A 27529-nucleotide genomic window follows, 5' to 3' on the forward strand; every position below is an offset into this window, starting at 1 on the left:
CCATAAACTGTACCATTTCCATGTATTTTGTGGTTTGGGAGGTAAAAATATTGTGAAGTGTCTCATTTGGCCAAAAATTACTTCTTATCTACAATCGCTCCTGATACATCAACCTAGAACTTTCTTTCTCACAGTTAGGGCTCATGCTGCGGAACGTGTGCCGGCCGGGCCCATGCTGCGGAACGCAAACTGTGGTCCGCAATTCACTTAAATGGGGTCTGCAATTCACATCCGACGGTGCCTTCAGCTGCCAAGCATACATGTAACAGGTCAGCCAGTTTCATAGGTACCAATCACTTGAATGGGTCCCCAATCCGGAAAGCCGGCGCAGTGCGGAGGCATGGCCAGAAACCGCACGGAAGCACATCGTAGTGCTTTCGTGGGGTTCTGTGCCTCCGTTCCGCACCGACCTTCCGGATTGCGGACCCATTCAAGTGATTGGTACCTATGACACTGGCTGACCTGTTACATCTGCACTCGGCAGCTGAAGACATCAGTGTTGGTCCCATGTTGATATGTGCCCGCATTGCTGAGAAAAAATAATGCAAATGAGCCTCTAGGAGCAACGGGGGCGTTGTCATTACACCTAGAGGCTCTGCTTTCTCTGCAACTGACACACTGTCTGCACTTTGATTGACAGGACCAGGTGTGATCACGTTTATACTATCTGGCCCAGAGGGTGCGGCAGTTGCAGAAACAGCAGAGCCTCTAGGTGTAAGCCTCCCAGAGCCTCATTTGCATATATTAAAACATCATTTTTTTTCAGAGAGTTGATCTTCGCCCCGGTTTCTCAGTCTCTAAGCTTTTTTCTCCTCAGTGGCGTGCCTAGGGTGTTTTGCACCCGCGGTGGGTCCTTTCTCTGGCCCCCCCCCCCCCCCAATACTTGGGAGTACCAAAAATGGTACTCCCTCACAGTAGTATTGCCCTCATTGTACAAACTTTACAGTAGTATTGTACAGATGTGTGCCCCCTCACAGTAGTTATGCCCACATTGTGCCCCCTTCACAGTAATAATGCCCATTGTGCCCCCTTCACAGTAATAATGCCCATTGTGCCCCCTTCACAGTAATAATGCCCATTGTGCCCCCTTCACAGTAATAATGCCCATTGTGCCCCCTTTATAGTAATAATGCCCATTGTGCCCCCTTTATAGTAATAATGCCCATTGTGCCCCCTTTATAGTAATAATGCCCATTGTGCCCCCTTTATAGTAATAATGCCCATTGTGCCCCCCTTTATAGTAATAATGCCCATTGTGCCCCCCTTTATAGTAATAATGCCCATTGTGCCCCCTTTATAGTAATAATGCCCATTGTGCCCCCTTTATAGTAATAATGCCCATTGTGCCCCCTTCACAGTTATAATGCCCTCTGTGCCCCCTCCATAGTTATAAAGCCCTCTGTGCCCCCTCCATAGTAGTAATGCCCTCTGTGCCCCCTCCATAGTAATAAAGCCCTCTGTGCCCCCTCCATAGTAGTAATGCCCTCTGTGCCCCCTCCATAGTAATAAAGCCCTCTGTGCCCCCTCCATAGTAATAAACCCTCCATAGTAATAAAGCCCTCTGTATTAAAAACAAAAAACAACACAGTAAGTACTCACCTTGTCCCGCTCCTGAAGCTCACAGTCCTCTCTCCCCTGCAGACACAGATCGCTCTGCAGCACTGTGTGGGCGGAGTTTAGGCAGATTTCCGGACTGCAGGCTCCGCCCACACAGGCTGGCAGCGCGATCTGTGCCTGCAGGCTGAATGGTGGAGCTGGGGCCTCATTCACACGTCAGTGTTCAGTCAGTGATTTCCATCAGTGATTGTGAGCCAAAACCAGGTGCGGCTCTAAACACAGAACAGGAGCAGATATTTCCCTTGTACCTTATGTCTGTGGAGGCTCCAATCCTGGTTTTGGCTCAAAATCACCGATGGAAATCACTGACCAATCACTGATGTGTGAATGAGGCCTTCCTGCTTCACCATTCTGTGCACCGCCGGCCTGAGGGAGGGGAGGAGCGCGGGGAGCTGAGCGGTGAGTGACAGGACCCAGCTCCCTGCGCTCCAGCAATGAGCGCTTCCATCTGTATGCAATAGACAATGGCACCGTTAGAAAGTACAACTTGTCCTGCACACAACAAGCCCCCATACGGCAATGTGAACCGAAAAATAAAAATTAGTTATGGCTCCGGGAAAGCAGGGAGTGAAAAACGAAAAATCTCCATGTTGGAAAGGGGTTCCTGTCTAAAATTCATACCTTGTTTATGTCCAGGTTTACGGTTAACTCATAAAAATAAATAAAAAAAAGTTAAAATAATAATAATAAAATAGCAGAATGTCACGTGACCCTGTGACATCAGAAGGTTCTTATGACCAGTAGACATAGTGTGATGGGCGTGTCACGTGTGTGTCCGCGGGGCCTCAGACAGGGGCCCTGTCCTGCAAGGGTCCCCCCCAACCATTCAGCCAGGCACAGAGGACCATGTAACAGGATCACCCCACCGTTAGGCCCCTACACTGGCAGCACCCAGACAGTTCACTCCTCCCCCAGTTAACCTATAAAACCTTGGGACGCCCATCATTTTTAAACTGGAAGCCAGGAGCAGAGAGAAGAGGAGGGGAGTCATTGCTGAAGACCAGGACTTGGAGGGAGAGGTGGCAGCAGGGACACCACCGATTTATCCAGTAAGTGATTTGTGTCCCGCTGTGTTTTAGGGTATGTTAACCCCGTAAGGACCGCACGATTTTTCCTATTCTGTCAGCATAGTCATACGAGGGCTTGTTATTTGCGGGACGAGTTCCCCTTTGTAATGGTACCATTTCGGGTTACACATAATGTATTTGGAAACTTTACAAAAAATATTTAAAGTGGGTGAAATTGAAAAGAAAACTCTGCCATTTTTATTTTTTTTGCTTTTGTTCTTAGGGCATTCACCTTACAGTAAAAATGAAAAAGCACACTTTATTCTACGGGTCATTACAATTCCGGCGATACCAAACTCGTATGGTGTGTTGTGTTTTAGTATTAAAGTTTAGTTTTTTTTCTCAAAATTTATTTGGCATCGCCATCTTCTAACTTTTATGTTTTTTGGTTGATTGAGGTGTTAGGGCTTGTTTTTCTTGAGGGAGGAACCATTGACACGATTTTGGGGTGTGTGTGACTTTTTGATCACCTTTTAAAAAAATTTCCGTATCACCATCTACATAAAAAAAAATTTTTTTTTTAAAATAAAATCCTAAAAACCTGCCGTTTTCATACTCTGCCTAATAGGATGACATGTCCAGATGAAATCACTTTTCAGCAGCCACCTCATCATCATCACAGACAGGATTACAATAGAAAATAACACCTCTGTATAGACAAAGCCGGGATCCGCCATTCACGAGAGGTGAGGTCACGGCTCACCTCCTCCCCCTCCCTGCACAATGACCTCTCCGCAGGTCACAGAATAGGTCTAGAAAACTCTCCCATAGAAATCCCCTCCACTGACCTCCAGCCGCCTCCATAATCATGTACAGAAAATGGAACTAAATAATCTATAAATCAGAAGAAAAAAAAAGGATGTATAATGGAGGGGACACATTCCCTTAAAAAAGCTAAATTCATTCATTGAGATTGAGTATTGAATATTTTAAAAAAAATGTAACCAGTTCAAGAGATCTTGTCATTATTTCGTTATCTATTTTACACTTTGTGCCCCGCAAAAGTCCATACAAGACCGTTGGGGGACATTTAACGTTACATTTTGTTTATTTTTAAACGGTGATTTCTCCTGGCTTAACCATTAGTCCCAGTTACAGGGGGAGTATAGCCCCCTGAGACACTGTACAACCTTTCTGTAGAGCTGATCGGGGTCTGCTAAGACCCAACAGCTCACAGGTGATCACATGACGCGGCATCGCCGATCCCTATACACAGAGCGCGTTCAGCTGTACTGTGTATACAGAGATAGGGAAATCATCCCTGCCTTCTCTATGGGGAGCCCCGTTCCAGCAGCTGCACACGTATATATATATATATAGAGCCAATACTATAGAGCAGGAATCAGCAGCCTTCGGCACTTCAGCTGAGGTGAAACTACAACTCCCAGCATGCAAACATGCTCGGCTGTTCTTCTACCTCCCCACAGAAGTGAATGAAGAATTCTGGGAGTTGTAGTTTCTGAACAGCTGGAGTGCCAGAGGTTGCTGATCCCTGCTATATAGTATAAAGTGTGGGGCACTTTGGCTGGCACTTTTTGGGCACCTGAGGGATACAATCCAGACTGAATGCAACTGTAACTGTAGGGTCTGAACAGTGACATAACCCTGGCTGCACGTTAGTGATTCGTTTTAAGGCGCCACCTAGTGGCCGAAACAAGAACGGACTCAAATCACTATTCACCCGGCTGCCGCAGAAACTACATCTCCCAGCATGCTCGGTACCGCACTCACCGATTATCAGCAGCACGTTCTTGCCGTCAGCTACCAGCACCGCGCAGACCAGCCACACACACGCGGCGGGGACACCCTGGGAGCCCATGGACACAAGGGTAGTCACATGACCGGAGCCAGGCCACGCCCTCTGAGTCATATGACAGTAGCTGGGACACGCCCCTCTTTGAGCAAGTGGCTGTCAGGTGACTGGAGTAGGACACGCCCACTCTCAGAAAGCGAAGAGGGGCAAGTGGCAGTCAGGTGATCCCGGCTAGGCCACGCCCCCTCCCTCTGGACGCAGAGGAGCCGGTTCTGCTCAGTGCCGGTAGGTGAGCCTGTGTGTCTATGTCTATTCTATTCTATTATATTATGTATTTTATATCCCCAGTCTTTCCTGCTTATAACCGTCGCTTTCCATATTTCTGGCAGCTGCAGTGATTTACATCTGGCAGGTCCAGGGATCATATGTAGCAGAGCTGACTTTGTCATCGGCTTCTTTTGTCTGTCATGAAAGTGAAAACTGTGACAAACTCCGCTCCCCTTCTTCACTGAAGCGGCACAGGCGTCACACCAGGATGGAGGCACTTTCTTAGCACGCTTACTGATGGTTTCCTGTTTATATGGAAGGCGCTTCGTGAGTTTTACAGTTTTTTCCCCCAAAAATCATCATTTCCAAGGTAATTACTGCGGTAAATAAAGCAACTGTGTGTTTTTTGTTTACAGCTCCTAATCAGACCTATGTGTTTCCATGGTTACAGGCTCTAGATTGATCCCCGCCAGCCTTTCGGGGAAAATTGTTGCAATTGCTGTAATTTCTGCCGATTTTAAAGAAATGTCGCCCCTTTGGGCTCATGCACACGACCGTATGTATTTTGCCGTCCGCAAAACACGTATCCTCAAAAAATACAGATGACGTCCGTGTGCATTCCTTATTTTGCGGAACGGAACAGTCCTATCCTTGTCCGTAATGCGGATAATAGGAGATGTTCTATCTTATCGAAATGGAATACACACAGAGTCATTTCTGGTTTGAAGTGAATGGTTCCGCATACGGACCGCAAAAAATACCGGAACGGAAACCAAATATGTTCTTGTGCATGAGCCCTTTGGTTGATAAATTTGGAGCATCTTTGAAACTGAATATTTTTGTCCAGACAGGTTACTCCAGTCTCTTTACGGCGCCCCCTGCTGGAGCAAAATTGTGCGCTTTTTTTTCTGTTTTTGTCCAAAAAGACATGGTTGCTTTCTTCCAAAAACAGCAGCAGCCCTGTCCGTCCGTTGTGCCTGATTTTGCAGCCTGGCTCCATTGGAGCTGCAATACCACAAACAACCTGTGGGCAGGGGTGGTGCTGTTTTTGATGTTTTTCCAATCCTGGACAGCCCCTAAATTGATAAATCTGCACCTAATTAAAGCTGATAGTGATGACCCGTCCTCTGGATAGGTCATCAGTATCTGATAGGTGGGGGTCTGACACCCGGGGCCCCCGCCGATCAGCTGTTTGAAGAGCCCGCTGCCTCCTCACAGCCTACCAAGCACACGCCATCCTTGTATAGTGGCCGTGCTTGGTATTGCAGCCCAGGTCCATTCATTTGAACCGGGCTGACTGTACCTAGGTCATGTGACTGTTGGACATGCCGTCACTGGCCTAGGAAGAGGTCCCAGGTGTCAGACCCCCACCGATCAAATGCTCGGAAAACCCCTATAACATAGCTAAACCACGCCTACTTCCACTACCCCCCCCCCCCTACAAAAATTCAAAAATGGCGGGCAACAAACATTGCGACCTTTTTTTTATGGCCAGATGATAAATTGCTGTGTATTGTACAGCTGCACGAACACTTCTCATTGGCTGCAGCGCTTGTCCCTGGTAGTCACCCAGCATCAATCGCCATGACTACCACTGTAGTAGTTTGTATAGGAACAAAATGTCACCCCCCTTCCCCACTTCAAAATAATTTAATATAAGAAAATGGCGCTCTTCCATTCCTAAAGCCTGTGTAAAGTTCCAGCAGGATGTAAGCAGGCGGGTGACGTCTCCTCGCACTACTTTCATCTTAAACCGGTTAGTCAGGGTGCTCGAGGTGTCGACTGGAGGCCATTAACATCTTCATCTCTGACCATTAAAGGGGGCAGGACTTTTATGAATCTGTATAAAGGAAAAAACTGTCCCAACCAATCACAGCGCTGATTTCATTTCACATTCTGCTCTTGAAAAATGAAAGCTGAGCCGTGATTGGTTGCCATGGGCAACAAAGACAGGTTTTCTTCTAAGACAGTTTTGTAAATCTGGGAAGACATATTAAGGCCTCATGTACATGGCCGGGGCCGTATTGCTTTTGAATGGGTGCGCAATCCGGGGCTGCGGTGCAGAACAGAGACACGGAACCCCACAGAAGCGATACAGAGTGCTTCCGTGGCGTTTCTGTCCGTGCCTCTGCACCGCAAATAAAATAGAACGTGTTCTGTTTTTTTACAGAGTGGACCTATCATGGACGCATTCAAGTTGAATGGGTCTCGATCCGTCCCGGCCGCCGCACGGATGTTGCTCGTGCATGAGGCCTAATGGTCTGTAAGACGCTCGGAGCCCCCGATGGTCAGCAGGGCCCTATGCAGTGCAGAACCCCCTTTATTCTTTTTCCAGTTGCGTTTCCCTGATAGGGGAAAAAAAACATGGCTTCTTCATCAAGAAACAGCTCTGCACAAGTCCACAGGTTGTGTCCGATATTGCAGCACAGCTCCACTAATGTGATTGGGGCCTAGCTGCAATACCACACACAACCTGTGGACAAGTGTGGCGCTGTTTTTGTAAGAAAGCACCATTGATTTTTTTGATTTTTTTTTTTATCATGTACGAGCCCTTTAAGGCTACGTCTACACGACGACATTTTTCGCGCGACATTTTGTTGCAATGTCGCGCGTCAATTTTTACAATGGCAGTCTATGGTGTCATGCTGCGACGCAACAGTCGCAGAAAATCCATTCAAGATGGATTTTTCTGCGACTGTTGAGTCGCAGCATGTTGCATGTTGCAGTGCGACACCATAGACTGCCATTATAAAAATTGTCGCGCGACATTAGTGCTACGAATGTCGTTGTGTAGACGTAGCCTAAAGGGGTCGTCTAGAATTAAAAACAAACTTGGCTGCTTCCTTACTATTCGAGCACCACACCTGGTTGTGTGTGGTATTGCAACTAAGCTCCATTGAAGTGAATGGGACTGGACTGCAATACCAAGCACAGGACAGGTGGGGTGCGATTACTCCTTCAGTCTGCCGATCACTGGGGGTCCTACTTGTGGGGTCCCCCCCCCAGAAAACATCTTAATTATCTGTAAAATAGGTAGAGCAGACTCCTCATACCGTGTAGAAATTACTTATACTCCGTGCAAAATGTTACACCTTTTAAAGGAGTAAGATATTGATGACATGACCTGCCCTCAGGATAGGTCATCAATATCTGATAGGCGAAGATCTGACCCCACGACCATGCTCTTCCTAGGTGAGTGACATCACGTTCATCAGTCACATGACCTGTTTGCTCCTCAATTCAAGTGAATGAGGCCTGGGCTGCAATACCAAGCACAACCACTATACAATGTACGGCGCTGTGCTTGATGAGCTGTGAGGATGCTGCATTTAAGAGCTGAACCCGGACATACCCTTATTTTCACCCAAGCAGCCCCCCTGATGTTGGCATCTGAGCATCTAATGCTCCGATGCGCTCCCTTGCCCTGCACTAGATCGCGCAGGGCACAGGCTCTTTTGTTTACAATAATACACTGCCGGGCAGAAGCTTCTGCCCGGCAGTGTGTTCGGTGACATCACCGGCTCTGATGGGTGTGCTTTATCGCTGCCCTAGCAGTTTTACTGGCTAGGGCAACACTGAAGCCCACCCATCAGTGCCGGTGACGTCACCGGGCTTCCTGGCAGACCCCATGGTGTCACGGTGGGGAGTGGGGGAAACCCCACACCGTACAATGTAAAAGGTATAACTAATAGCAACTAGGCCAGGATCAGGGAGCAGGTCACCTATTGCGTCCCTAATCCTCTCCCTAACTCCTATCCGTATGAGTGGACCCTGATGGTGGGACGGCTCATACCCTGGATACCCAATATCCTGAGTCACCCTGGAAATCCCTCACTTAGGAGCAGGGGAGAGACGTCCTGTTCATCCACAACACGGGGGAACAGGAGTCTCTAAAGGCCTAGAAGCAGGGAAAGGGAGAGACCGTTCACAGCAACATGACAACTCACTTACCTGCCGAAGCCTCCACAACTGGAACCCGTGCATCAGTACAGGAGCCCGAACACACAGCATGTCGCAGTACAAACAACCCACACAGGAATCCAGCATACCTACTCTGCCAGAGCCCCCCATGCTCACACAGTGCATGGCAGCCCCAAGCAGCGCTGCAAACACCAACAACAGCCCAGACATGTAACAACCATGAAGACGTACAACACACCCTGAACATAAACCCACAACTAGTGAGGTAGGGAACCAGGAGCATACATAAGGAAGGACAATTTATGTCCAATAAGGTGGCCCTCAAGCAGGGGCGGCCACAGACAGCAGAGGGGCCCTGTGCAAAGAACGTGCCTTGCATTTATTCAGCCCCCCCCCCATATGTCAGTTGCTCAGCCCTCCTACCCCCAATATCAGTTATTTATTCAGCCCCCCCCAATATCAGTTATTTATTCAGCCCCCCCCAATATCAGTTATTTATTCAGCCCCCCCCCCAATATCAGTTATTTATTTATCCCCCCCCCCCCTATATGTCAGTGGCTCAGCCCCCCCTATATGCTCATTCAGGCCCCCCCCCCCCTTGCTCAGTCAGGAGTCAGGCACCCCCATATGCTTATTTCAGGCCCCCCCATGATGTGACAGACCCCAGGGCCCCATGATATCAGACCTCAGATCAGACTAAAATAAATAATTAAAACTTACCTCTCCTGCTCTCCCTGCGCTGCGCTGCGTACAGCGTCATGTCATAGTGCACGCTGTACGCCGTCAGGCTGGAGGAGACCAGCGCCGCAGGGGTAAGTGAGCAAGCGCCGATCTCTTGCATACCAGTGAGCTCTTCTGGATGGGCTTACTAGTATGATACTAGTGAGCGCTTCCAAAAGCGCTCACTAGTCTGAATGGGCCCCCTCAAGCACTGGGCAGAATCACCCAGGCAAGCAGCAGAGCTCCATCACCAGACAAGGCTGTAGAACCACTGCCCCCAGCCTGCAAACCACAGGTCTATAACAAGCCCGCGGCCACACCCAGGACACGCCATAATCCCCACTAGCTAGAAGATTAACCCCTTGCTCACCAAACAGCAGGGAGGCACACCTTAAAGGGGAATTGCACGTGCAAACCAAAAACTACACGTTGCCACCAGCAACAAGTCTGCACGGCAACCGCGTCATGGTCAAACAACAATATGAGCGTGACACATAGAGAGCCCGGTACGTCACCGGAACTCCGGAAAATGCCTTAGCGCAGGGCAAAGGAGAACATTGGAGCATGAACTTCTCCGATGCTCAAGTCGGGGGGGGGGGGGGGAGGCTGCCTGGGTGAAAATGAAGGTATGTCCGGGTTCAGCTCTGAACCCCGACAACCCCTTTAAGGACTGCAAGATTTTCTTTTTTTCTTTTTTTGTGCAGTGCCTTCCAAGAGCCGCAACTTAAAAAAAAAAAATTCTGTCGACATCTTTTATTCCCACCATTTTGAGTATTTTTTAATTTGATGGTTACGGACCATTTTTATATAATAATTTTAGGTGCGTATGAAAAAAACTAACTGGAATTTTCTCAATGTTTTTTCTTTTTATATTTTCGCCGTGCAGTAAAACTAACGCGTTCTGTTTCTTCTGTGGGCTGGTACTATTGAGGCAATGGCAAATTTACATCGTTTTTTTTTTTTTACTACTGAGAAACGCAGAACTTTTTTCTTTTTCCAGTGATCGAGCTGTACCAGGACTTTTTTATAGGACAAGGTGTAGTTTTTATCAGTACTATACTATGGATACCTTTTTTTTTTTTACCTTTTTGTAAGAAAAACAGAGATTCTGGCATTGTTTTTCTTAGTATTTTTCCACTGTGTGTGAGGTACTGAGACCTCTGACGATCGCTCGTCTCCTGTCCTGCGCCCGCGTTGTACAGCGCAGCAGTGTGGCACGCATGCCGATGCTCTTTACATTGGGAATGCAGGCTGCAGAGGCAGATATTCTGTCTATAAGGGCTCATGCGCACGACCATTGTTGTTTTGCGGTCCGTTTTTCACGGATCTGTTGTTCCGCATCTGAGTTTTTCTTTCTCTGATTTAAGTCCTCTTCCGTTCCGTGGTTTGCGGATCGTATACAGAAACAGTAACTTATTAATCACCAAACACATGAGTAAGGCTACTTTCACACCTGCGTTCAGGTGTCCGCTCGTGAGTTCCATTTGAAGGGGCTCACAAGCGGCCCCGAACGCAGCCGTTCAGCTCTAATGCATTCTCAGTGGAGGCGGATCCACTGAGAATGCATCAGTCTGGCGGCGTTCAGCCTCCGCTCCGCTCAGTGAGCGGACACCTGAACGCTGCTTGCGCCTGGCCGTGCGGAGGCGAGCGGATCCGTCCAGACTTACAATGGAAGTCAATGGGGACGGATCCGTTTGAAGATGACACAATATGGCTCTATCTTCAAGCGGATCCGTCCTCCATTGACTTTCAATGTAAAGTCTGAACGGATCCGCTCAGGCTACTTTCAGACTTAGAAAATTTTCTAAGTTATAATGCAGACGGATCCGTTCTGAACGGATGCAAACGTCTGCATTATTGGAGCGGATCCGTCTGATGAAACATCAGACGGATCTGCTCCGAACGCTAGTGTGAAAGTAGCCTAATATGGGCTGGGCATAGCATTTCTACAGTATGAATCCGCAAAATACAGGTGACATACATATGAGTTCCGTATTTTTTGCAGACCCATTGATTTGAATGGGGCCTCGGACCGTGACTTGCGGACAATAATAGGACGTGCAGTACTTTTTTGCGGAATGGAAATACGGAAACGGAATGCACACGGCGTACCTTCTGTTGTTTTTGCGGACCCATTGAAGTGAAAAAACCCGGAACAGAAGCGGAAAGAAAATACGTTTGTGTGTATGAGCCCTAAGGGTGCATTCACATGACCGTATAAACGGATCCGCATCCGTTCTGCAATTTTGCTGAACGGGTTCTGACCCATTCATTTCAATGAGGCCGCAAAAGATGCGGACAGCACACCGTGTGCTGTCCGCATCCATTGTTCCGTTCTGCGGCCCCGCGAAAAATATGGAGCGTGTCCTATTCTTGTCCACGGTTGCGGACAAGAATAGGCATTCTCTATATAGCGCTGACCATGTGCAGTCCGCAAAATACGGAACACACACGGCCGGTATCCGTGTTTTTCGGATCCTCAATTTGCGGACCGCAAAACACTTACGGTCGTGTGAATGCTACCTTAGGGTGCATTATCGCGACTATGTATTTTGCGGTCCGCAACAATGTCTATTCTTGTCCGCAAAACGGACAAGAATAAGACATGTTCTATCTTTTTTGCGGGACCGCGCATACAGATTCACAGTGTGCTGTTCGTATCTTTTGTGGCCCCATTGAAATGAGTCCATATCCAATCCGCAAAAAATGCATGAAAACGGTTGTGTAAACGGGGCCTTAGGCTCCATGCACACGACCATATTTTCAGTCCGCAGCCGATTCACATTATTTTGCGGACCCATTGGCCGGCCCGCAGAAGAGAGAAAACAGGTTCTTTTCTTGTCCATTTTGCAGACAAGGATAGGACATTTTCTACAGGGGTAAAAAAAAACAAAAAAAAAACGTGGCACGCACACGGCCGGGATTTGAGATTTGCGGATCCTTAAAACGGATTCGGTGGTGTGCATGGGGCCTTATTTAGGAAACCTGTTTGCAGGATTTCAGTGCCGCCGACTGCTATCTCGGAGGTCGCTGTGGTCAGATCTTATCAGCCGCAGCTGCTGCACAATCTACAATGAGCAGCCTGTCTACAGAACAATCAGGCTTCTATTGCCTGTCATACTAGTGAGACCGCAGACCTTATCTCCGTCCTTCTAGTACCGCTCATCGTCACAGAGCTGTCCTGATGCCATCTCTGATCCCGGACATTGCTCCTCTCCGTCAGTCCCCGGTGCCAGCACCATAGAGGGGTGGTGGATGGTGCCAAAGGCTTCTCCAAAAATTGATCACCATGGGATCGGACAGAGTCCGAAGCCCCCGACCCTGTAGATCCAGATGGATAGAGCAGTGTGTTTCTGTCTCCCGCTGCAATGATATTGATGACGTAACCTAGGAATAGGACATCAATCGTTAAAGGGGTTGTCCCGTATTCTATATTTTTTTAAACCAGCGCCTGGATCGGTATACTTTTGTAATTAAAAATTCAATAAAAATCTATCTGTATCGCGCCACCTGCTGTTTGATCTTTTTCCTCTTTCTCTGTCCACCTCGTAGAGGTGGTCGCATCCTTCGACTGCAAACAGCCCTGTCTAACTGTTAGGCCTCTTTCACACGGGCGTTGCGGGAAAATGTGCGGGTGCGTTGCGGGCACACCCGCGATTTTGCCTGGCGAGTGCAAAACATTGTAATGCGTTTTGCACTCGCGTGAGAAAAATCACGCATGTTTGGTACCCAAACCTGAACTTCTTCACAGAAGTTCGGGCTTGGGATCGGTGTTCTGTAGATTGTATTATTTCCCCTTATAACATGGTTATAAGGGAAAATAATAGCATTCTGAATACAGAATGCATAGTACAATAGCGCTGGAGGGGTTAAAAATAAAAAAATAAAAATTTAACTCACCTTAATCCACTTGATCGCGGCCCAGCATCTCCTTCTGTCTCCTTTACTGAACAGGACCTGTGGTGAGCATTCATTACAGGTAAAGGACCTTTGATGACGTCACTCCGGTCATCACATGATCCATCACCATGGTAAAAGATCATGTGACGTACCATGTGATGACCGGAGTGACGTCACCAAAGGTCCTTGACCTATAATGAATGCTCACCACAGGTCCTGTTCAGTAAAGGAGACAGAAGGAGATGCCGGGCCGCGATCAAGTGGACTAAGGTGAGTTAAAAAATGTATTTATTTTTAACCCCTCCAGCGCTGTTTTACTATGCATTCTGTATTCAGAATGCTATTATTTTCCCTTATAACCATGTTATAAGGGAAAATAATAACGATCGGGTCTCCATCCCGATCGTCTCCTAGCAACCGTGCGTGAAAATCGCACCGCATCCGCACTTGCTTGCGGATGCTTGCGATTTTCACGCAGCCCCATTCACTTCTATGCGTTGCGTGAAAAACTCAGAATATAGAGCATGCTGTGATGCGTGAAAATCACCGCTCATGTGAACAGCCCCATAGAAATTAATGGGTTGGTATTCAGTGCGGGTGCAATACGTTCACCTCACGCATCACATCCGCGCGGAATACTCGCCCGTGTGAAAGGGGCCTTAGAAGCTGTGACAGGCAGAGAGCTGCAGCAGAAAGGACACATCCCCTGAGCCGCCAGATTGTAGTGATCAGAGTAATTGGAGCAATGAATGTGGAGATCTCTGGATCCATGTGAGGTGCAGGGCTGGTTCTAGTTTTGCTAGAAAGAGACATTCATGTCCTATATCAGGGGTGGGGAACCTCCGGCCCGAGGGCCGTATGCGGCCCACGGTATCATTTCATGTGGCCCCCGGCCCCCTGCCAGAACATAATGTGAAAATGCTTATGACCCCTTCCATTATGGAAGCGGTCATTAGCATACGGGAGGCACAGGAAGGTGAGAACAGCACTGCACTGGCTGTCCTCACCTTCCCTGGTCTTCTTTCAGCCCCACACTGTGTCCTGACACATCCAGCGTCAGGACGCAGTGCACGTAGACGTGCACTATGACCTGACGCTGTGCGGTGTGAGGTGACAATATAGTGCGGCAGGAAGAAGAACAGGGAGGGTAAGTGAATCTGCCAAGAGGCAGCGCCGTACGGAGCTGGAGAGGTAAGTTTATTTGTTTATCTTAAATACAGTATCTGATCTGATGTCTGATTGGGGCTGATCTGAGGCTAAAGGAGGGTGGGGAGGGTCTGATGGGGGTCTGATCTGAGGCTTGGGAGGGTCTGATCTGAGGCTGGGGGTGTCTGATCTGAGGCTGGGGTTTGATAGGGGTCTGATCTGAGACTAGGGGGGCTGATGGGGGCTGATCTGAGGCTGGGGAGGGTCTGATGGGGGCTGATCTGAGGCTAGGGAGGGTATTATGAAGGTCTGATCTGAGGCTGGGGGGTCTTATAGGGGCTGATCTGACCCTGGGGGGTCTGATGGGGGCTGATCTGAGGCTGGGCGTCTGATCCGGGGTCTGGTCTGAGGCTGGGGGTCTGATGGGAGTCTGATCTGAAGCTAGGAAGGGTCTGATTGGGGTCTAATCTGAGGCTTAGAGGTCTGATGGGAGTCTGATCTGAGGCTGATGTAGGCCTGGGGGGTCTGATAGGAGGCTGATTTCAGGCTGATGGAGGTGGGGGCAGATATTTTGCTGAGAAAGGGACAAAGGCAGGGACAGTTGCGAAGAAAGAGGCAGGGAGAGTGAAAGCTGGGTGAACCCCTCTCTGGACCCCCTGGGTTTAGCTTCCTGCCATTAATGTCAAATAAGTAACATTCTGAACTTAAAAATTAGACTGCTATGTGTGGTCAATATGGCGCCTGTATTGTATGTAATATACTGTATATATATAGTGCAGGCGCTATTTTGTGCTGCAAAAATACAGCCCTCTAGATTATTTTAATTGAGTGCAATTTCTGTAACTTATCCCTAAGTCAATTATATGTTTGACCAAATACAGCAGTAAAAATTTTTATTGAGAATTTTGTATGGCCCCCGAATGATGTTACAAATATCCAAATGGCCCTTGGCAGCAAAATGGTTCCCCACCGCTGTCCTATATGATGTTTGATTTAAATTTAAAAAAATATTTTTTTACATCAATCATGGGATAACCCCTGTAAATTTTGGAGAACTCCTTTTAAAGGAGCAATCCAGGCAGAAACGTTATGTTATGCCTGGGGCAGACCATGACTGGTGGTTTCTTTGATGCTTTTTACATCTCTGTGTCATGCACCTCCCCTTCAGGTCCCATTACGCATTGCAAGGTATGGTATATGTGGAATACCCCTTTACGTTTAAAGGGGTTATCCGAGGCTGGAAATGGCCCCCCCCATACGCCCGGGTCCCTCACACTGATTGTACTTACCTGGCTCCCCGCGCCGCTCCTGATCCCCGCACTGTGCGCGGATAAAAACACCCGGTGTCGACGGGGAGCAGGCGGTGACTAGCCTCCTTAGCATCGTGGGTGATGCTAGGGAGGCCCGTCCCCCGCCGACACCGGATGTTTTAATCCACGCACAGTGCGGGGATCAGGAGCGGGGAGCCAGGTAAGTAGAATCAGTGTGAGGGGCCCTGGCATATGGCGTGCCATTTTCAGCCTTGGATAACCCCTTTAATTGCAGCCCTTGAAAGTTGTACAGTCTGACATCATGGCCTCGGAGCAGAATCGGCCGTATACCCCTGCGTTAAAGAACTTGACTTGATGAATCGGTTACAAATAAGCGATAAAATGCAGTAATTTACTAATCGTATCCGTTTCTGCGCCCTTCTTTTCTTTCTAGGCACATGTCCATGATGTGACTGACATCTGCAGCTATGGAGTGGCCGGGTAACCGGCATGACCGGGGTGTCGGTACTAGACGATCAGCCGGGTGCTGCTCCTGGGGAGCATTGAAGAGGACACTCCCATTTTTGTCGTGGTTTCCCAGTATTCTGTGCAATGGATGCAGCTGGACATTATTGCTGGCTTTACTGTTGGACTGACTGTGGTACCGCAGGCGCTCGCCTACGCGGAGGTGGCCGGACTACCTGTTGAGGTAGGTTATCTGTATTCTGAAGGATTGGTTCTTTGACGGCTTCCCGCCAAGAAAATCAGTTGCATCTGGAGTCCTCCACAGATCAGGTCTCTTAGGGTAAATGCACACGTTCAGGATTTATGTGCGGACAATACGCACTGAAATCCGCAGGTGTTCGCAGGGAAATCCGTGCGGTCAATCCACATCAATTGGTGCAGATTTTCCTCTCCCCATTGAAGTGAAAGGAGAAAATCCGGACAGGAAAAATAAAATAAATTGACATGCTGCGGATTTTAAAATCCGCACCGTAGGAAAAAATCTGCATTGTGTGTATGAGAATTTCAGATTCTCATAGAGTACAATGTACATGACCTACGGTGCGGATTTTCCGCACGTAAATCTGTGCAGAAAATCCGCATGTAATCCTGATCATGTGTATTTAGCCTTAAAGGGGTTGTCTCACTTCAGTAAGGCCTCATGCACACGACCATTTTTTTTAAGGTCCGCAAAAACGGGGTCCGTAGGTCCGTGATCCGTGACTGTTTTTTCGTCCGTGGGTCTTCCTTGATTTTTGGAGGATCCACGGACATGAAAAAAAAGTCGTTTTGGTGTCCGCCTGGCCATGCGGAGCCAAACGGATCCGTCCTGAATTACAATGCAAGTCAATGGGGACGGATCCATTTGACATTGACACAATATGGTGCAATTGCAAACGGATCCGTCCCCCATTGACTTTCAATGAAAGGTCAGGAGTCCCTTTTATACCATCGGATCGGAGTTTTCTCCAATCCGATGGTATATTTTAACTTGAAGCGTCCCCATCACCATGGGAACGCCTCTATGTTAGAATATACCATCGGATTTGAGTTAGATCGTGAAACTCAGATCCGACAGTATATTTTAACACAGAGGCGTTCCCATGGTGATGGGGATGCTTCAGGTTAGAATATACTAAGAACTGTGTACATGACTGCCCCCTGCTGCCTGGCAGGTGCTGCCAGGCAGCAGGGGGCAGACCCCCCCTCCCCCCCCCTGTATTTAACTCATTGGTGGCCAGTGCGGCCGGCCCCCCCTCCTCCCCTGTAGTTAACACATTGGTGACCAGTGCGGCCGGCCCCCCCTCCTTCCCCTGTAGTTAACATATTGGTGGCCAGTGCGGCTGGCCCCCCCTCCCTCCCCCGTAGTACTGTAGATTCATTGGTGGCCAGTGGGCTCCCTCCCCCTCCTAATTGAAATCTCCCCCCCTATCATTGGTGGCAGCAGAGAGTACGATCGGAGTCCCAGTTTAATCGCTGGGGCTCCGATCGGTAACCATGGCAACCAGGACGCTACTACAGTCCTGGTTGCCATGGTTACTTAGCAATTTTTAGAAGCATTATACTTACCTGCGAGCTGCGATGTCTGTGACCGGCCGGGCGCTCCTCCTACTGGTAAGTGAAAGGTCTGTGCGGCGCATTGCTTATAGCACAGACCTGTCACTTACCAGTAGGAGGAGCGCCCGGCCAGTCACAGACATCGCAGGTAAGTATAATGCTTCTAAAAATTGCTAAGTAACCATGGCAACCAGGACTGCAGTAGCGTCCTTGTTGCCATGGTTACCGATCGGAGCCCCAGCGATTAAACTGGGACTCCGATCGGTACTCTCCACTGCCACCAATGATAGGGGGGGAGATTTTAATTAGGAGGGGGAGGGAGGGGGGCCCACTGTCCACCAATGAATGTACAGTACTACAGGGGAGGGAGGGGGGGCCGGCCGCACTGGCCACCAATGTGTTAAATACAAGGGAGGGAGGGGGGGCCCACTGGCCACCAATGAATTTAAAACTGGGGAGGGAGGGGGGTGTGCCCCCTCCTGCCTGGCAGCACATGATCTCTTACAGGGGGCTATGATACGCACAATTAACCCCTCAGGTGCAGCACCTGAGGGGTTAATTGTGCGGATCACAGCCCCCCTGTAAGAGATCGGTTGCTGCCAGGCAGTAGGGGGCAGTCATGTACACAGTTCAAAGTATATTCTAACTAGAAGCGTCCCCATCACTATGGGAACGCCTCTGTGTTAGAAATACTGTCGGATCTGAGTTTTCACGAAGTGAAAACTCAGCTCTGAAAAAAGCTTTTATGCAGACGGATCTGCGGATCCGTCTGTGTGAAAGTAGCCTACGGCCACGGCCACGGACGCGGATGCCAATCTTGTGTGCATCCGTGTTTTTTCACGGACCCATTGACTTGAATGGGTCCGTGAACCGTTTGTCCGTCAAAAAAATAGGACAGGTCATATTTTTTTGACGGACAGGAAATACGGATCACGGATGCGGCTGCAAAACGGTGCATTTTCCGATTTTTTCCACGGACCCATTGAAAGTCCTTGGCCGTCTCTAGACATTGGTGCAGGTCCCACCGTTGGGACCCGCACTACATTGGGAAAGGAGGCCCCAAAGTTGCGCAGCCGCCCTCCATTCATTTCTATGAGGCCACTGAAAATAGCTGAGCACTGGCCCCATAAAAATTAATGGGAGCTGTGGCTGCGCAAGCGCAGTGTGCTCCCGTTCAGTACTATGGGGAGAGCACTTGGTGGTGGCTGGACCTGGTGAAACCTGGGGTCCTCCGGCCACTACCTTCCCCACTCCATTCTCGGTGTAGGATCGGATCCCCCTATCAGACAATGGGGGCATAGCCTAGTGATATGCCCCCACTGTCTCACATGGGAATACCCCTTTAAAAGGGTTATCCAGGATTTTGGTACTGATTCATATCATATTGGTGTGGTCAGACGCCCCTCCCATTTTTCTTTCTTTCTACATTTTGACCCCTGAAAATGATTATTTTTGGGGGTCCGAATCCCTTATTTTTATTATTATAATGATGATCAGGAAGATTGTAGGGGACGATGATTTAACCTAGTGTTCTCTTCCTCCTGGTAGTATGGACTGTATTCATCCTACGTCGGCGGCTTTATTTACTGCCTGTTTGGGACGTCCAAAGACGTAACGTTAGGCCCCACCGCCATCATGTCCCTCCTCGTGTCTGTCTACACATCCGGAGACGTGTCCCTGGCCGTTCTCCTGGCTTTCCTATCTGGGTGCATACAGTTGGCCATGGGACTGTTAAAGTTTGGTAAACTCTCTTTCCATTCACTTTTTTATAACTTTTTGATGTATCTTACCCTAAGCATCCATAGTCGCTAACAACCTTGTGTTTGACGTCAGGTTTTCTTTTGGATTTTATTTCGTACCCTGTCATCAAAGCTTTACTTCAGCTGCAGCCGTCACTATCGGATTTAGCCAAGTGAAGGTATGTTCGAAGGGCGAATGCTGAGACCTCTAGGCCACCGCTTTTACTATACCTGAGTAGTCAGATATTTTGAATACATTTATGTTCTTCATCCTTTTTTTTTTTTTTTACAAAGTGGAAGGTGAACGTGCATGTATACCAATTGAATATAGGAGTTACAAGTATGTCACTATTACTTAAGGAACCTGTCAGCACAATACCGGCCCTCCAAAACCGTGTTGAGTACCTCACCAGTCAGCTCATGGTGTTCTGGATAGTGTTCTTATGATTCTTCTCTGCTCCTGATGTAGGCTAATCAGCGCTTTGAAGTCAAGGAATCTGGCACCTTCTTGCCTCAAGTCAAGGTTGTGGCTGCCCCTTCCCTTTTAAATTGATGTTCCCTAGCACAGGCAAACATCAAAGGCACAGGCAAATTTCAGTCAAAAGAGAAGGGGCAGGATTTGGGCACAGCAACCTTGACTTCAGGCAAGAAGGTGCCAGACTCTTTGACCTCAAAGCGCTGATCAGCCTACAGCAGGGCTATAAAGGCGTCTCAATGTTGGAGCCCCTACTGATCATGAGAGCTGATGTCCTGTGTCACCTGCTCGAATGGAGTGGCGGCCGCTCTTGCGCTCAGATACTTCATATAAAGTCTTTGGGAATGATGGAGATATCCAGGCGGCGTGCAGGAGCTACAATCTGGACCATGGGGCAGGTTCTCTACGAGGTAGAAGATTACAGTTTGGTGGTCTTTTTGGCACCTGACTAAGGACAGTATGAACTTGTCTTCTTGTCAACCTCTTGCTGGTTTGAGTCCATGAAAGTAGCCTCGTCCGGGGATTGTTTTCATGCTGTTATGTTAAGCGTGTGCCGATCTAAACCTACAGGTAAGCGGCGTTATTTCATTTTGTTCTTAGTTTGTATTCCGGTTTCTTTCAGAATCTTCTAGGTTTGAAGGATATACCTCGCCAATTCATTTTACAAGTTTATGAAACCTTCCACAAGCTTCCGTCTACCAGGTTAGCGCCATCGTTTTATCCAACAGTTTCCATGTTAATTAGTGTTTTTCTAGAACGTTCTGCACACTTATGAAAACAGTCTTTCTTGCCTCTAGCAACCCAATCACGGCACAGTTTTAATCTTTCAAAAGCATTGTAAGGCCCCGTTCAGACAGTCTTTTGACACAGAATGCACTTCCCAATGCTTTCTTGTTCATGCTTTATACACTTTATATGTACACCAAGAAAGGACATGGCCGTGCCATAATTCCGGTGTCGAGATTAGGCATCAGCAAACTTCTGTTTTCAAGTTCGGCATACAAGGTTCGGGTTATGGTCCGTGGTAGCGGAATTCTTAGATAACCCGAACCTTGTATGCCGAACTTGAAAACAGAAGTTCGCTCAACACCAGTCAAGGTGCTTTCTGAACGGGGCCTTAGAAATGAAAGCAAGTTTCCTAGCCCTCATTTGTTGTGTTTTATGCTTTTTAGACCTGGGGATGCTGTTCTTGATTTCTTTGCATTGCTTTTCTCATGGCGTTGAAATTCATGAAAGAACATTTTCCAAGGACGTTATAGTGGCATGCCGAGATGTCATCAGCTCTCCTACATCATTGTCTGGTTAACTACCACAGGTTACATTACATCGGTGAAGAAGAACGACTTCTGTACAAATATATATAAATATATCTCCATCAGCCATAACATTAAGTGATGATGTGAATTATCTCATGACAATGGCACCTTTTAATGTCTGGGATATATGAAGCAGCAGGTAAACAGTCAGATCTTGAAGATGATAAGATGTTGTGTTGGAAGCAGGAAAAATGGACAAGTTTAAAGGGGTTGGGCTAGAATCAGGGGGCCGGGGTTTGTTAGGAAAGGCCAGATCTGTAAAGGGAAGATGACTTACCTGCTTCCTGGTGGTAGCTCCCTGCTCCTTCTCCTCTAGCCTGCGATATCTGCTGGGCTCCCTTGTTGAAAACATCTGCATGTCCACAGCTACGGAGCCAGCGGAGCACATCACAGGCCGGAGGAGAAGCAGCGAGGAGCCAGTGCCAGAAAGCAGATAAGTAAGGTTCTCTTTACAGGTCCGGCCAAATGTGTGTGTGGGGGGTTTGCCAAAAAAACAAACAAAAAAAAACCATTCATGCACAACCCCTTTAAGGCCCCTTTCAAACGGGCGAGATTTCCGAGCGGGTGCAATGCGTGAGTTGAACGCATTGCACCCGCACTGAATCCGGACCCATTCATTTCTATGGGGCTGTTCACATGAGCGGTGATTTTCACGCATCACTTGTGCGTTGCGTGAAAATCGCAGCATGTTCTATATTGTGCGTTTTTCACGCAAACGCAGGCCCCATAGAAGTGAATGGGGCTGCGTGAAAATCGCAAGCATCCGCAAGCAAGTGCGGATGCGGTGCGATTTTCACGCACGGTTGCTAGGAGACGATCGGGATGGGGACCCGATCATTATTATTTTCCCTTATAACCTGGTTATAAGGGAAAATAATAACATTCTGAATACAGAATGCATAGTACAATAGGGCTGGAGGGGTTAAAAAATAAATAAAAAAATAATATAACTCACCTTAATCCACTTGTTCGCGCAGCCGACATCTCTTCTGTCTTCTTTGCTGTGCACAGGAAAAGGACCTGTGGTGACGTCACTACGCTCATCACATGGTCTGTCACATGATCCATCACCATGGTAAAAAAAGATCATGTGATGGACCATGTGATGAGCGCAGTGACGTCATCAAAGGTCCTATTCCTCAAAGAAGAAGACAGAAGAGATGCCTTGCTGCGCGAACAAGTGGATTAAGGTGAGTTAAATTATTATTTTTTTTAACCCCTCCAGCCCTATTGTACTATGCATTCTGTATTAAGAATGCTATTATTTTCCCTTACAACCATGTTATAAGGGAAAATAATAAAATCTACACAACACCTGTGTAGAAGTTCGAGTCTGGGTACCAAACATGCCGATTTTTCTCACGCGCGTGCAAAACGCATTACAATGTTTTGCACTCACGCGGAAAAATCGTGCATGTTCCCGCAACGCACCCGCATCTTTTCCCGCAACGCCTGTGTGAAACCAGCCTAAGGATCTTAGCAACTTTGACAAGGGCCACATTGTGATGGCTAGATGACTGCATTAGAGCATCTCCAAAATGGAAGTTCTTGTGGGGTGCTCCCAGTATGCTCGTGCGTTAGTACCTGCCAAAAGTGGTTCAAGGAAGAATAACTGCTGAACCCAAAATAGGATCATGGGCACCCAAAGCTCATTGATATGTGTGTGTGTAGGAGGAAAATGAACCCTAACCTGCCTGGTCTGAAACCACTGAATAGCTACTGTAGTCCAAATTGCTAGAAAGGTAGTGGTGGACTTGTGGAGTCCATGTCCTGACAGGTTACAGCTGTTTTGGTGGCAAGAAGGGGGATATACATAATATTAGGTTTTAACCTTATGGCTCATTGGCGCCCATAAATCTTTGTATGTTATAGCTCGGAATGCAATCGTGGTAGTCGCTGCAGGTCTAGTGGCCTACTCCTTCCATGTTATGGGTTTACAGCCATTCATCCTGACCGGAAAGACTGCAGAAGGTCTCCCGGAGTTTCAGCTGCCTCCTTTCTCCGAGAAGATTGACAATCGCACTGTACCATTCAGTGAAATGGTCGGGGTAGGTGAAGTATAATCTGACATGTCTATGTGTAGTAATGTTTCTTCATATTTCTATGTACAGTAGTGGTAACATAAATGGGTACAATGGTAAAACAAATCCTTAAAGGCTATGGACACCTTTGGGGGCAATTTTTTTATATTCTTTTTTCAATTGGTCTTTATTAAAAATTTTGAGCCTCTTCCTGTGTACAGCCTTTAGATTCTGTAGTAGCATGCTCCGGTGTGTGCCCCATCAGGCAGCTCAGCTGATGGCTCCTTATTTCTAATCTCTGACCTTATAAAGCTCATTCACACGTAAGTGGGCTGTACGTGTTCTCCGCGGACAGCACACGTCCCTCATCATTTGAATGTGTGTATTCACACATCAGTGTGTTAGCAGCACGAGATGCATGTCCTATCTTGGTCCGTGTTCCCGGATCCCTTTACGACCATATATAGTCTATGGGTCCGTGAAAACCACGGATCATTAAGGAGGGATGCTTTGAAAATTATTTTTCAGCTGTTCAATGTCAGTGAAACAAGGACAGCAAAAAACGTACACATGGACCCAACACGGATCCTTCACTGACCACCTGCTCACGGATTTGAGCACGGACACGGACGTGTGAATGAGGCTTAAACACTCATTATAGCTCAGTTCTTATGTTACAGATAAGAATGTGGCTTAAATAAGTGTTTTTGAACTATAAGTAATTTAGGGATAAGGGTTAGTAGATGACCAACACAAAGTATGATTCTCACCACTAGGCAGAAGGTACCGTATTTTTCGCCCTATAAGACGCACCTAGGTTTTAGAGGAGGACAATAAGTAAAAAATATTTTTCATTACATCTCGGGTCAGACCACCAATCAGATCCCCCATGTTAATTAGAACTCAGATGACAGCCCTAATAAGACCCCAATAAGACCTCAGCCCAGACCCCAATATGAATGACCCCCAATCAGACCTCAGATAAGAGCCCCAATCTGAATAAGACCCCCATTCAGACCTCAGATCAGCCCCCCTATGCCTCCTATCAGTCCCCAGCCCCTTTATCAGCTTCCATGCCACTGCACGTACACAGGAGCAGGCATATGTGTAGACTTAGAGGCATAGCAGGCATATGTGGCAGGAAAGCCTGCTGCGCCCCTTATCTGCCTGCTCTCACGCTCCCATCAACGTCTCCCTGCAAATCGGCCGGCCGGTCCCTGCCAACCTCCACCAGACGGGGCTGGCCGTTCTCTGTCACCCTGCACCAGCCACACCACCTGATCCTACCACCCAGCGGCCGTCTCAATCAACAAGCACGCGCTGCGGCCGCCGGGCTCTCCCTCTCCAGGTACACGGATGTCTGGTACATCGCAGGCTGCTGTTTCTATACAGCGCAGCCTGCGATGTACTGTGCAATGCGCCGCACATTTTATATATTTTTTTGCCCTGTATTCACCCCATAAGACGCACTAGCATCCCCCCCCCCCCGGTGGGGTGTGCGTCTTATGAGGCGAAAATACCGTAACCCTTTATGACAAAGCTGCTGAATATTTTTAATAAAGACCAATTGAAAAAAATATTTTAAGTCTAAAATGCATTCATAAAAAAGTACCACAAAGGTGTCCATGGCCTTAAAAACTTCGCTTCAAGAAAAAAAGTCACATTAACTGGGGAACAAACAGAACATTTACCTGGAACCCTCCTTCTTTTCATCTTTTTAGCTGCAGATCCAGCAATTCCCAAGTTCCTTCTCTGCCATCCAAAATGGTGCACCGCTTCTCGGGCTACCTGGTTCATCCTGTGCCATTGGTCAGTGCTGCAAACGTGCTGGCCAATCCAAGGGCAGGGCTGAACAAGCATCAGGTAGTCCGAGATGCTGTCCCGCCATCTTGGATGACGGAGGTTCAGCCCAAGATTTGGCAGATCTGCAGCTGGAAAGATAAAAAATAAGTCCCCAGGTAAGTGTGTGTTCATATCCCCGGAGGAACACTTTTATTATTAGTGATATTATACTGTGTATTTCTCGAACAGGATATTGGAGCTGGACTCTTCATCATTCCACTGATGGGATTACTGGAGAGCGTAGCTATTGCACGAGCTTTCGGTAAGTGGTCCACTAACATTTAGCAAAAATTACATAAAGGCAACCATACAGGTTAGAGGGGACCGACGGCTATTTGTCACAACCTCCCTGTACACATGCACACTCGGCCGAGCTTGCTTGTGTACTCAATAGGGGGTGGAATAAGATGCTGCCAGACTCCCCTTGCGATGGCTTTTCTTCCTTGAGGACAAAGGATCGGGCATGTTCAAATTCATCATGGCAGATTCTATTTTAGGCCTCTTTCACACGACTGTATGGCTTTTGCAGTCTGTTTTTTACGGATCCATTGTTCCGTTTTTTTGTTTCTGTTCCGTTTTTCCGTATGGCATATACAGTAATTACATAGAAAAAATTGGACTGGGCATGAAAATTTTCAATAGATGGTTCTGCTAACGGATACGGAAGACATACGGATGCATTTTCGCATGTGTTCCGTTTTTTTGCAGACCCATTGACTTGAATGGAGCCACGGAACGCTGCATGATGCTACAACGCGGACAACAGTCGACAGATTAGCTAAAACTGCCCCCAACAGGTTTCGCCAGCTAACCTGGCTTCTTCAAGGGTTTGAGGCAGACTTGAAGGGGGGCGCTGCTAGCGTGATATACATAGACTCGGGCGCAGGATTGACAGGTAGATTATCAAAAGACCCGGCAGTACGTCATATATATGAAAATGACCTTCCATATAATATCCAATGTGGCTCAATACTGCGTACTTGCCTATCCCCGCTCCACTAATGACAATGTGGAGGGGGATTCCCCGCTTGCTGACGTCCTGCGCAGTCGCGCAATGCGCCTGGACTCCGAGTTGCGGACTGCCGTGCTTGCCTAAAGAGCTTGCGCACGGACTTAGATTATTTCTAGGTGAAGTGCATTACAGTTTAAAAAAAAAATAACTTCAAAATAATAAAAAAAATATAATAATACACGTTACAGGCATTGTGCCAATAATAGCAGTGCCCCTACTGCTCACCTACAATGAATATAACATATACTGTGCGATACAAAATAATAGCAATGCCCCTACTGCTCACCTACAATGAATATAACATATACTGTGCGATACAAAATAATAGCAATGCCCCTACTGCTCACCTACAATGAATATAACATATACTGTGTGATACAAAATAATAACAGTGTCCCTACTGCTCACCTACAATGAATATAACATATACTGTGTGATACAAAATAATAGCAGTGTCCCTACTGCTCACCTACAATGGATATAACATATACTGTGTGATACAAAATAATAGCAGTGTCCCTACTGCTTACCTACAATGGATATAACATATACTGTGTGATACAAAATAATAGCAGTGCCCCTACTGCTCACCTACAATGAATATAACATATACTGTGTGATACAAAATAATAGCAGTGCCCCTACCTGCTTACCATACAATGAATATAACATATACTGTGTGAATACAAAATAATAGCAGTGCCACCTACAATGGATATAACATATACTGTGTGATACAAATAATAGCAGTGTCCCTACTGCTCACCTACAATGAATATAACATATACTGTTGTGATACAAAATAATAGCAGTGCCCTACGGCTCACCTACAAATGAACTATAACATATACTGTGTGATACAAAAATAATAGCAGTGTCCTAATGCTTACCTACAATGGATATAACATATACTGTGTGATACAAAATAATAGCAGTGCCCCTACTGCTTACCTACAATGAATTTAACATATACTGTGTGATACAAAATAATAGCAGTGTCCCTACAATGGATATAACATATACTGTGTGATACAAAATAATAGCAAGATTTACAAGAAAATGTGAAGCCCTCATTGAGGCCTCTAGGGCTCAAACTGTCCAACCTATAGATCCACCTAGTTTCTTCTAGCAACAGGTTTTTATCCAAATTGTCTTTTCTAGGCACCTATGATTTTTTACAGATGCCCCAAAACCTTAAGCATTTAGGGTCACCCCATGAAATTGTCTCACATGTCTGGAAATTGTAGTGTCACCTTTTGTGTTGACACTACTGATGTGTTGACTAATTCGGCGTTTAAATTCTTGAACTGTCTTGCAATGCACGAACACCCACCGTGGGGCAGCCGCAGCGGATCGCGGACCCATTCACTTCAATGGGTCTGCAAACCCAGAGATGCGGAATGGAACCACTACGGAGTGCTT

General features: G+C 47.4%; 2 protein-coding genes across 2 annotated transcripts in view; one reads left to right on the forward strand and one right to left on the reverse strand.

The window, feature by feature from the left end:
* The window catches only part of SGSH (N-sulfoglucosamine sulfohydrolase), a 34574-nt gene extending 30008 nt beyond the window's left edge, over positions 1–4566 (reverse strand). The window contains exon 1 of the mRNA XM_040435124.1: positions 4416–4566. Coding sequence (XP_040291058.1) covers positions 4416–4554 — 139 coding nt within the window. The 5' untranslated portion in view covers positions 4555–4566. The remainder of the gene's footprint in view (positions 1–4415) is intronic.
* A 57-nt stretch (positions 4567–4623) lies between these two features.
* The window catches only part of SLC26A11 (solute carrier family 26 member 11), a 62407-nt gene continuing 39501 nt past the window's right edge, over positions 4624–27529 (forward strand). Inside the window, 13 exon segments of the mRNA XM_040435123.1 lie at positions 4624–4722; positions 4960–5074; positions 16096–16238; positions 16241–16350; positions 19251–19443; positions 19536–19571; positions 19574–19620; positions 20539–20618; positions 21089–21105; positions 21108–21169; positions 21171–21231; positions 23105–23280; positions 25285–25357. Of these exon segments, the coding sequence (XP_040291057.1) occupies positions 16130–16238; positions 16241–16350; positions 19251–19443; positions 19536–19571; positions 19574–19620; positions 20539–20618; positions 21089–21105; positions 21108–21169; positions 21171–21231; positions 23105–23280; positions 25285–25357 (964 nt within the window). The 5' untranslated portion in view covers positions 4624–4722; positions 4960–5074; positions 16096–16129.

The sequence above is a fragment of the Bufo bufo genome, chromosome 6 (genome assembly GCF_905171765.1).
Source record: "Bufo bufo chromosome 6, aBufBuf1.1, whole genome shotgun sequence".
Taxonomy (NCBI): domain Eukaryota; kingdom Metazoa; phylum Chordata; class Amphibia; order Anura; family Bufonidae; genus Bufo; species Bufo bufo.